Source organism: Thermobia domestica, chromosome 8, assembly GCF_964235325.1.
Source record: "Thermobia domestica chromosome 8, izTheDome1.hap1.1, whole genome shotgun sequence".
Classification (NCBI taxonomy): domain Eukaryota; kingdom Metazoa; phylum Arthropoda; class Insecta; order Zygentoma; family Lepismatidae; genus Thermobia; species Thermobia domestica.
Genome location: NC_137461.1, coordinates 87,140,533 through 87,152,954, shown reverse-complemented (window position 1 = coordinate 87,152,954; position 12,422 = coordinate 87,140,533). Strand labels below are relative to the sequence as shown.

Here is a 12,422-nt window from a genome sequence, read left to right as displayed (position 1 = left end):
ATTTGTTGAAGTCTTTAAGTCAGAATTCATGATTGACAAATTTATGTCATAAGTATATTTGTCTCGTAAATGGTGAAAGTTCAAGGTCACTGATTTATCTGTATTTACTTTTAAACCGTGTAAAGTAAACCACTGTTTGTTTATGTTTTTTTTTTTTTTATTTCCTGTTGCAGCGTGTCGTAATTTTCATTTGTATTGAGAATACTTGTATCGTCTGCTCATAAGGTTGAATCCACTGAGTGAATGTAGTTAGGAAGATCATTAAACGTATAGCAGGAAACGGACAGGTCCCAAAACCGAGCCCTGTGGAACACCGCTTAAAACTGGGTTGGAATGCGACAGGAAATGACTATGGGATGACGTTTCTTTTTTGATCGATAATTAATCGTTTCTCGCTCTTGTCTTCTGCATTTGACTATGTGACTGTTTATTGGCTTTATTTAGCTATAATTCTGATAGACTCAACAATTCAGCCGTTCTTTCAATCTATAGTGGAGGCAAATGACATCTCAGTAAATGAAGGGAATGAGATTATTAATATGTCACACATAATCTCTCAAATCATAAACAAGTTGTTTTTAAAATTTCCAATCTAAAGACAGCATTCCAGCCTCATTTATCGGAGGAAAGGTGCATATTAATGGTGTACCACGAAGTTCGGTCTTGGGGCCTTAAGCTGTTTCTTCTACTCTGATTTATAAACCCTTATGCTCAAAAGCTTTCGATCACTTTCTTTTAGCTGGTTTGTTTGTGAGGGACAAGATATAATTTCCCAAGCTGGAAGTTTTAAGTTATATACTTTCTTGTCATACTTGGGGAAAATCTTTAAAATTTGCAGAGGGTAAAAGTAAATGAAATCTTTAATTTTACGTTCCCCGGTTATGCCAGTAGGCTAAATGAGACAGTGATGATGAGAAATAAGGCAATGGTGGAATGAATAAAGTGGAAGGAAACGGGAGAACCTAGAAAAACAACGTACACGGTGTTTGTCCACCACAAAGTCCACTTGGAGCGAGCTGGGATCGAACCAGGGACCCCGCGCACCAGAAGTGAACGCTCTACCACTGAGCCACTGCGGCTCCTCTAAACAGATGGAGTCTCTCCCATACATTACTCGGATTTTTTCGATAACCTAGAGTTATTATCCATTTAATGAAAGCAGTTTACACACGCTCTTAAAAACTGAAAAGAAACTTAGTAGCAAATGCACCTTGTTAAAATTGTTCTGTACAGTATCAACAATGACTCATTTCAGTTGATGGTAGCTGTTTCAATGTTTCAATTAGAATAAATAACAATCTTTTTGAAGACTCATGGCTAACTGACGAAAAACTGACAAACAATTAAGTATTGATGCCCCTTTACTTTCAGTAATATTCGACCTAACTAAAGTTCATAAGGAAAGTATTCCTCTCAGACCAATTATTTTGGGATATGATTACCGAACATATAAGATAACCAAAATGGTTGACTACACATCAGAAACTTTAAACATAAACTTTACCATAAACAAATAAGATAACCAAAATGGTTGACTACACATCAGAAACTTTAAACATAAACTTTACCATAAACAATCACCTGGATCTCAAAACTTAACATTGCTCGTTCGTTAATACTAATCAACAAAACTTAGCTTTCATTGATGATGTATGTTCGTATGTTATGTCGATAGTAGAAATAATTTCGTCCTTATTATTGTGGCAATTGAGTGTTCCCAAAAGTGGCTTCAAGAGCATAAATTTACAGACTTTATGAAATTATGAAAATTTTAGAATTGTCTTTCAACGAACTATTTCACATTCAATCAACCATATTAATTTAAAAGCACGATTTTCTTTAATGCGAAGGAATATAATTTATAAACTGACGAATACATTTTCTTTTCAGTTTCCTTTACCACATGACAGAGGAAGTTCCCATGGGCAAAGCAGAATCATTAGGAAAACTCACACATCTACATGTGAGGCACAATTTATGATTAACGCCTACAAACAATGGCGCACTCTTGAAAAGGAAAGTGGAATTAACCTTCCTTGTGTAAGTTTAAATTTTATCTGATAATTCAGCAAGGGTACTTTTCCTGTATGACATAGGAAGCAAATAATGACTAACAACATACTCTAAGTATCTCTGTATGTTGTTAGTCATTATTTGCTTCCTATGTCATACAGGAAAAGTACCCTTGCTGAATTATCAGTAAAATTTAAACTTACACAAGAAGGTTAATTCCACTTTCCTTTTCAAGAGTGCGCCATTGTTTGTAGGCGTTAATCATAAATTGTGCCTCACATGTAGATGTGTGAGTTTTCCTAATGATTCTGCTTTGCCCATGGGAACTTCCTCTGTCATGTGGTAAAGGAAACTGAAAAGAAAATGTATTCGTCAGTTTATAAATTATATTCCTTCGCATTAAAGAAAATCGTGCTTTAAATTAATATCATGGTTGATTGAAGGGTTTATATGTTGTACTATTCTTTTTACTAGTGAGTTACTCAGAATTGTTAAGATTACCGTTTAACATTGTCAGTGTGGCTGGGGCAAACAAATCTTATTATGCTTGTTACTTAGTGTAGGAGTTAAAATAATTGGGATATTTTTTATTCTATAGGTGAATTCCATTACCATTCATTAATGTATATTTTTTAAACAAAAGACAACGGTCACTCAATCAATATTTCATTTAAATGTTCATGGTGTTAAAACTGTATAGGAAACATGTTAAAATTATAGAGATATATGATATAGATGTATTATGTCTCTCAGAACACTGGCTTGAGGTAAATGAACAAATAGTTATTCCGGGTCATAGTTTGGTTTCTAGTTATTGTAGAAATACAATGAAGTGTGGGGGTGTTTGCATATTAATGAAAAACACACTTAACCCTTCACGTCCAAAAGTAATTGATAAAATAGAAAGCATTGATAGACATTTTGAATATACTGCAGTAGAGTTACCAAATAAAAGAACTAATCAAATTATTATTGTAGTATCTCGACTCCAAAGTATGTATATTTTTCAAAAAACTACAACAGGTTTTAAGTGAAGTCACCAATAAATATGATACAGTTATACTATGTGGTGATTTTAACACGGATACATAAGAATGAACCACAATGCGAGATACATTCCTCAATATTTTATCAAGTTTTAATTTACATATGACAAAATATTTGAACCAACTCATTTCACGAGATCTTCCTGCAGTTCAATTGACAATATATTTACAAATCTTCATCTAAATTGTTACAGATTCCATATTCTTAACATGGCATTCAAGTTGTATTTGACACGTTTTTCAAAAGATAGGGAACAAACTATAAGGATGTTAGGGAAAAGATGCTATAACGAACACAAAATAGCAAAATTTCTCTCTTTGCTTGAAAGCGAAAACTTTTAAATGACGAAACTGTCAATTCTAACGTTACTGACATATACAGATATTTTATTTATAAATTTAAACTATTATTTGAAAGCGCCTTTCCTTTACCTAATGGAAAAGTAAACAACACACGTAACAAACCGTGGATTACACATGGCATTAGGATTTCTAGTATGAAACTAAAAGAGCTGTTCAAACTTAGCAAACAAGCAAATAATAAAGGAATTCTTGATTACTATAAAAAATATAAATAAATTTCTGTACATAAAAGCAGAGAGTCGTGGAAAATAATAAAGTGTGAATTGGGAAAGAAAAATGAAAAGCACAAAAATATAGTTACGTATAAAAGGCAGTAATTTAACTACAAATGACCCAAAGTTGGTTTCTGAGTACTTAAATGATTACTTTTGTACCGTTGTAGAAAAAGCTATACGTGATATACCTACCCCAAGTGACACAAGTAGACTACAGCCGCTTAAGTACATCAGTAGGTGATTTTTCCTTACCCCAACTTCCCCACATGAGATCGTAGAAGCAGCAAGTAAATTTGATAATAAAAAGTCTGCAGGAATGGGTGATATTCCACAGTTTCTTTTGAAGAAATGTATCCACATTATCGCACCTGCATTAGCGGACATCATTAATGAGTCATTTTCCCTGATTCCCTGCACTAAAACTCTCAGTCGTTAAACCCTTGTTCAAAAAACGATGTAGAAACGAAATAGAAAACTACCGTCCCATATCACTTTCTTCTGTTTTTTCAGAACTTGTTGAAAAACTAATATGTAAGCGACTACTACGTTTCATTAATGAACAAAACTTAATCACGAAAACGCAACACGGATTTATAAAAGGCAAATCCACAATTACCGCCATATATGAACATATCAAAGTAGCTATAACGTCTGTTGATCAGAAAGCTAATACTGTAGACATATATTGTGATCTCCCAAAAGCGTTTGATTGTGTAGACCATACTATACTTTTTGGTAAATTAAAAGAATATGGCATTAGGGGTATTGCTTTGGAGTGGTTCAAATCATACTTGTACAATCGTAAACAAATCGTTACAAATTCTTCATATGGACGAAACAACTAGAAATCTGAGCAAAATAAACTCAAATGAACTAATAAATAGAAAAGGTGTTCTACAAGAATCAGTTTTAGGACCATTACTCTTTCTTCTATATCTTAATAATTTATCCTTAAATATAGAGAAGGGTAATTTACTCCTTTTTGCTGATGACACAACAGTAATTGTAACTGAGAAAGACAGAGACAGCTTGCAAGAAACCATTGATCTTACAACATCCCAACTTACGCATTGGTTTTCTTCAAATAAATTGAAGCTAAGTGCAGATAAAACAAAGTGTGTTTTCTACCATTTATCTCACAGAATATCACACCAACTGCCACAGATATTATTGAATAATGAAATATTTACATTTACTAATACTGTAAAATATTTAGGTATGTATCTGGATGATAATTTTTCATGGCAAGAATACGTAGAGAAACTAAGCAAAAAATTAGCTCAGGCTATGTATGATCTGTCAGGAAAGTAAATGTACACCTATTTTTCGAGTCTGGCATTCCTGCGCTCCATCCGTGGAGAGTATGAGAATTAAATCAATCAAATGTTTACTGAGGGGCAAAAAGAAAAGCTTAATCTGAATAAGACATTGTAGAGAGGCACAAGCTGTGAATACGAATAGTGCATAATGTAAATAAAGGACGACACCGAAAGAGAAAGCCAGAAACAGCTGTTAAACTTACAAAAAAAGAGTAAAAATTGTCGAAGTGGGAACATAAAACACAAATACAACAAATTACGCCGACAACTAAGTAATCACCATGCCATGATCTTGGTGTAGTGGTTAAGGTGCTGGCTTACAAATGCAAAGGACGCAAGTTCGAATCCTCGGCAAGGACATTTTTAAAAATTTTTGTTAATAATACATACAACTCATGAGATATGGTAAAAGAGGTCGTATTTAGTTTTTCGTAGCAATTATTATTGGTAATGTTTAGTACTGATAATACTTTTTGTCTTTGCGTATTGCTTTGTTCTTGTCTTCATTTCGAAAGAGAAGAATATCCGAACAAATGCCAAAAAAATTCCTCATATTTTGAATGTAAACGCCATTTGCAATTAGTGAAGAATAAAAATTGAACGTTCCGATGTAGCTGCAAAAAGTAAAAAGAAAAACATGGAAGTAGACCATACTCATGGTTACTAAAAATACAATTTCTACCTGCCTTACACCTCCCGACCACGTTTCTACGTTAGCAAGTAAGAGGTTTGTGTTTAGGTTAGGCTCGTCAATACGTTTTGCAAAGGGGCCCGGTTTAGCTGTGACGCACCACAGGTGCGAGAAGGGAGAGAAACACTTTTTCTCTCTCCCTCTGTGTGTCTATTTATCTATCTATTTGTATATATATAACGCTATTTGTGAATGCCATAACCACCCTAATTTTCAGCGGATTGAGACGAAACTTGGCACAAACATTAATTGTTGAAATATCTTGATGAGTTCGTTAACCAGAATAATCAGATGAAAATGTTCAAAATGGTGGCCCTTTAAACTCTTAAAAAGTTCCAAGGGAACCAAATTTCGCCCATAAATAGGTATTCAGAAAGTTTGAATAAATTTTTCTCTTTTACTGAAATATTTGTGTGCAGAAACTTATTGAAATATTGGACCCGATTAATCGCCTAAAGAAGGTTCACGCCCTTTCGCTGCGGTCAGGGTTTTTTTTTTTTTTTTTTTTTTGCAGGAGGAGGTTATTTTCCTATCGGAACAAGATGATTGTTAGTGATGATATGAAATTACACATTGAAAGTGAAGTAACTTGTGAAACGTGTTATTTGATTTGCTTTTTAGTAACACATTGCATTGCAAATAAAGGTAGGCAACATTAGTGGTAAGTAAAACAATAATAATAATAATAATAGGTGTTGTTTGTGGCAAGGCAATATCTTCCTCAGTTCTTCTTCAAACGTAGTGATTGTAACGCCATATCTCCCTTACAAACAAAATATTAGCAATTTATATCGAGAGAACGGGAAACTGTAGAGCGATGGGAGTAACGTTGGACAGTATGCACTCATAGTACTCAGAAAAGTAAGCGATTTCAATGTAAAATGAACGAAGAGTCAATGTCATGGGTACTCATGGGGCCACGGCAGAGCCCTCTTTAGGCAAAATGTCGATAGCTTATATCGAGAAAACAGGAGGTGATAGTGGGATGGGACCAACGTTGGACACCGTGGACCCATAAGGCGCATCGAAAAAATTAGGGAGGCGGGCGCCAGCCAGCCTTACTTATTTCCACATAATAATATAAAATTATATTGTCGAAATACACACACGAGTTAGCTACTAATATTTCATATTATTATTATTATTGGACGGCGCGAAAAGCCAGTGCTTTGTCCACTATTTTTTTAACTGACTCACCGAACGCGTTTCAGTAACTTACTTATTGCTAATTTTACTTGCTTCACTCGTTTAACTTGCTTTTTCGAATAACTTATAACGACAGGGACACAAACACAGAAACATCGAGAACAGTTAAAAATGATAGATGCTCTCCCGCCGAGAATCGAACCCGAGACTCCATACACCCAAGGCTCACGTGCTAGCCTCTAGACCAGCGGCGATGGCAACGCTCACTTCCTGTGTCGTTAGGGATTACGACCACTGTATTGCCAGCTATCACTTCTGTGGGTTGTATACTATGATCACATGTTTCTTCTTTGCTGGAAGAGTAAAACCTACATTATATGTAATACATGAGGTATTTAGACCTACATGCTCTTCATATAATGTAATAAAAGGGTCATGGTGTCGGATTTTAATACATGACATATTGCAGGATACAACATGCTTTGCGTTACATGTTTGTTTGTAGACAGCTACTAGCTTAGTGTTCTGAAAGGTTGTGTATAAACTAGGGATAGCCCGTTCCGGAATTATTAGTTTTCGGACTCCCGAAAGTAAAGCCGGACAAATTCCGGAATTCGGAAATTTCCAATTTTGTAATAATTTCGGAATTCGGAAAAATCCGGAATTTAGAAATTTCTGATTTCGTTAACATTCCGGAATTCGGAAAATCCGGATTTTTTCGAAAGTCGGAGTTTTTCTCAATTCCGGAATTTTCTAAATTCCGGATTCTTTCCGAGTTCCGAAATTCTCCTGAATTCCGGAGTATAACTGAATTCCATAATTTTGCGAAATCCGGAAAGTGAAAGTTCCGCTTCCGAAAAATGAATTTATTTTGGTTAATATGAATCGTGGCGGAAATAAGTCTTTGACCAGGTAATGGCGACTGCTTTGAAAGAAATGGGGAGTATGAGAATTCAGTCTCTCATATTTGTAGTTTCGTGTGGAGAAAGAACGAACTTGTGAACCAGTGGTTTAAGAAAAACTCAAGTTATTAATGTAAACTTTGCCGACCTTCATAAAAGAAATACGAAAGACATTTTGAATCGAAAAATATAACATACAAGTTTGCAAGCGGAAACAAAGAAACCTAACGTAACCAGACTAAAGACAGATCGTTTACCGCGTAGCGATCGCGGTTCAGTGCAAGGTGCGAATGCACGTTGCAATTTTTTTTTCTTACTTTAGAATTTTTGATGGCGATTGATCAGCGATAACATACGTTTTATTATATTCAGATATTTGAATACTCGGATGTTTCAATACTTGAACTATCAAATCTTCAGGAATAATAATAGTAATAATAATAATTATTATTATCTCGTAGAAGATTAAAAGCTAGAAGCTAAATTATCGCTCAGGTCATACCATTACAAGTAGAAACGTGACATTTGGAAAGAATATTTCGGTTTGGTTTAATGTTGCTCACGAGAAGAGGAGTTTCTCATCTCGTTTCTAAAACAAATAAAATAACATGAGAATTAACATTTTACATTCGAGACGGGTCAGGGCTAAATCAAAATTTTCGTATCTCTTTGGAGATGAGAATCGAGACGAGACGAAAAGTATCGTAAACATTTCCCGTCTTGTCTCGATTCTCGAAATAGTGTATGTCCATTCTTTAAGTACCAATTGCTCTGTAGACTGAATCTCATAGGCTATTTCGTTACATTGTATTTCAGAGCTCATTGAATTATGCTCTGTGTAGGTATTTTTGTAGCAAAGCTTTTATATTTACCTCTGCATATTCTAAAAATTAGTTCATTATATGCCTTACTGTCGCGTGATATTCAGTTATATTTATTACAGTTATTTTCCTCAAAACATACTTTCTACATGAAACTTCAATGAAAGGTTCTAGTTTAAAATGTTGGTAGTTGCAGAGGTGTGTCTTGAAGGTACGGAACCCTTTTCCCGAAATCTCTACTTTTAAGTAAGTTTTGCCAAATTTCAGGGCAAGTTTAAAACTATTATTATTATTATTATTATTATTATTATTATTATTATTATTATTATTATTATTATTATTATTATTATTATTATATCAACTCCATGTATAATCTTTAAAAGATATACGGTTTGTATCTGAATATTAAAAGCTAATTGACTGTCGATCTCGGTCGTCTGGAAGTCTTCAGGAGGCAAGGACATCGGTCACGTTCTGGGTTTGAGTTCCGAAGGGGCATGTATTCGGGCTCGAGCAAAAAATTGTTAAAAGCTATAGGCTTCATCCAAACATATTCAAAAGAGCTGGGACTGGGTTTGGGCTTCTCAACGGCTCGAGCGGCTCGGCTTACAGCTCATTCAATATCGAACCGAATCGAGAAGTGAGCCGAGCCAACAGCTCACCACACCGAGCCGATTTGAGCCATTGGCTTAGTTGAGCTGAGTCGAAACGTGCTGATGAACTAGTTTCAACTTAGCAGGCTCGAACCGGTTCACATGAGCCGAGTAGGTGACCCATCCCAACCGAGAAAGCTCGAGCCATCGGCTCAATTAAGCTGAGTCGATGGCTTGTTCCAACTAAGCCGGCTCGGGTCATCGGCTCATCCCAACCGAGCCGACTCGAGCTGTTAGCTTAGTTGATACGAGCCGAACCGGTTGATATCACTACCCGAGTTGGTCTTCTGCTTGGGCTCAAGAATTCGACCGTGTAGATCTCAGCCTTGATTTTAAGAACTACAGTATATACTTATATTGGTGATTACGACATTTGAGGCTGTCTCGTAATAATACTAATAATAATAAACTCTTGTCTTCTCGTTATCTAAACGAGACGAGATACACTAAAATTGCCCCACGAGATGCACTAAAATTACGAGATGAGACGCACCTCTGTCGTGAGCAACACTAAAAGTATTCCACATTACTGCTTACATTTCTCATGGCTTTTGCTTTCCAGTCTGATCAGGCCAATATTTCAAAACGAGTTAAAACGAGCTGAACGAGCGAGCGAGCCATTATCAAACTCAACTCAACTCGAAACTCGACCTCGAAAACAGCGACTTGGCTCGGAACTCAATTCAAGAAAATTACCTTTGACTCGACTCAAATTGTACTCGAGTTGAATTGAATTTTGGCTCGACTTGTGCTCATTCCTATTCGTGTTTGTATTTTATGTTTCCACTTCAACAATGTCTACTCTTTTTTCTCCTTTTACCTGCTGTTTCTGGATTTCTCTTTCGGTGTCGTCCTTTATTTACACCGTGCACTATTCTTATTCCCAGCTTGTGACCCGCTTCAATGTCTTATTCAGTTTAGGCTTTTCTCCTTACATTGACTTCACATGTGATTGATTTAATTCTCACTTTCCGCGCACGACCGATGAAAATGTTTTATTATTATTACTATTATTATTATTATTATTATTATTATTATTATTATTATTATTATTATTATTATTATTATTATTATTATTATTATACTATTGAACTTGCACGGCGAAATTACTGTATAATACGATATCATTTCTGTAATTTTACTCCATTGTATGTTATTTAGTTTATTAATGGGCACTAAATTGTCTCCAGATCAACGAATAAATTAACTACGGCATGCACTTTGGTGGAAATATCATTACAATAAGATTATTGGTTCGTTCCAAACATGTTCATGTAATGATATTTCCACCAAAGTGCATGCCGTAGTTAATTTATTCGTTGATCTGGAGACAATTTAGTGCCCATTAATAAATTAAATAACATACAATGGAATAAAATTACTGAAATGATATCGTATTATACAGTAATTTCGCCGTGCAAGTTCAATAGTATAATAATAATAATAATAATAATAATAATAATAATAATAATAATAATAATAATAATAATAATAATAATAATAATAATAAAACATTTTCATCGGTCGTGCGCGGAAAGTGAGAATTAAATCAATCACATGTCAAGTCAATGTAAGGAGAAAAGCCTAAACTGAATAAGACATTGAAGCGGGTCACAAGCTGGGAATAACAATAGTGCATGGTGTTAATAAAGGACGACACCGAAAGAGAAATCCAGAAACAATAGGTAAACGAAGAAAAAAAAGAGTAGAAATTGTTGAAGTGGAAACAAAATACAAATACGAATAGGCATAAGCAGGAGTCGAGCCAAAATTCGACTCGACTCGACTTCAATCCGAGTCGAGTCAAAGGTATTTTTCTTGAGTTGAGTTCCAAGCCAAGGCGCTGTTTTCGAGGTCGAGTTTCGAGTTGAGTCAAGTTTTATAATGGCTCTCTCGCTCGTTCAGCTCGTTTTGAAATATTGACCTGATCAGACTGGAAAGCAAAAGCCATGAGAAATGTAGGCAGTAATGTGGGATACTTTTAGTTTTGCTCACGGCAAGGGTGCGTCTCCTCTCGTAATTTTGGTGCATTTCGTGGGGCAATTTTAGTGTATCTCGTCTCGTCTAGATAACGAGAAGACAAGAGTTTTTTTTATTATTATTACGAGACAGCCTCAAATGTCGTAATCACCAATATAAGTATATACTGTAGTTCTTAAAATTAAGGCTGAGACCTGCACGGTCGAATTCTTGAGCCCAAGCAGAAGACCAACTCGGGTAGTGATATCAACCGGCTCGGCTCGTATCAAATGAGCGAAGTTGTTGTATTACTATACATCTGCTTCCGCCCCTGTCAAATCTGGTCGATCTCATTGACGCGACATATTTGCTTTTTTATACCCCTTTCTTCGTTTACTGAACAAAACAGTAACTATTCTGAAATATACTACTGCGCATGCCTCGTAGATAAATATTTCTGATGCTAATAGTTTCCGTTTTGTCCAAGGAATGTTCTTTTTCTTATTCCCAGCATGACCCTTTTATTACATTATATGAAGAGCATGTCGGTCTAAATACCTCATGTATTACATATAATGTAGGTTTTACTCTTCCAGCAGAGAAGAAACATGTGATCATAGAATGCAACCCACAGAAGTGATAGCTGGCAAGACAGTGGTCGTAATCCCTAACGACACAGGGAGAGAGTGGTGCCTTTCCCGCTGGTCTAGTCGCTAGCACGTGCGCCTTTGGTGTATGGAGTTCCGGGTTCGATTCCCGGCGGGAGAGCATTTATGATTTTTAGCTGTTCTCGATGTTTCTGTGTTCGTGTCCCTGTCGTTATAAGTTATTCGAAAAAGCAAGTTAAACGAGCGAAGCAAGTAAAATTAGCAATAAGTAAGTTACTGAAACACGTTCAGTGAGTCAGTTAAAAAAAAAAGTGGACAAAGCACTGCCTTTTCGCGCCGTCCATGCGAGTTCGAATCAATCTTGGCTTGATTTTTTATCCATTTGAGAGAAAATATTGCTTCTTTACGCTACAGGTAGTCCACTCTTTTCGTATTTTTCGCTGTCGTTCACAGTTAAAGTAACTGACTATTATTCTTTCTACGAATGATGGATCTTCTCTTTGGCTTCATATCAAACACGCACACGTAAGGAAAAGACGCTGTCGATAATAATAATAATAATAATAATAATAATATGAAATATTAGTAGCTAACTCGTGTGTGTATTTCGACAACATAATTTTATATTATTATGTGGAAATAAGTAAGGCTGGCTGGCGCCCCCCCCCTTATTTTTTTCGATGCGC

General features: G+C 35.5%; 1 protein-coding gene across 4 annotated transcripts in view; it reads right to left on the bottom strand.

The window, feature by feature from the left end:
• Positions 1 to 12,422, bottom strand: part of LOC145693024 (peroxisomal sarcosine oxidase-like) — a 49,482-nt gene that overhangs the window by 24,608 nt on the left and 12,452 nt on the right. For 2 of the 4 annotated variants that reach the window (XM_081768689.1, XM_081768691.1), the window contains exon 2: positions 2,217 to 2,365. In XM_081768689.1, coding sequence (XP_081624815.1) covers positions 2,217 to 2,365 — 149 coding nt within the window. Of the gene's footprint in view, positions 1 to 2,216; positions 2,366 to 3,829; positions 4,037 to 4,704; positions 4,938 to 12,422 lie in introns of those variants that run through there. The other 2 variants (XM_081768690.1, XM_081768688.1) reach the window with 2 other exon arrangements.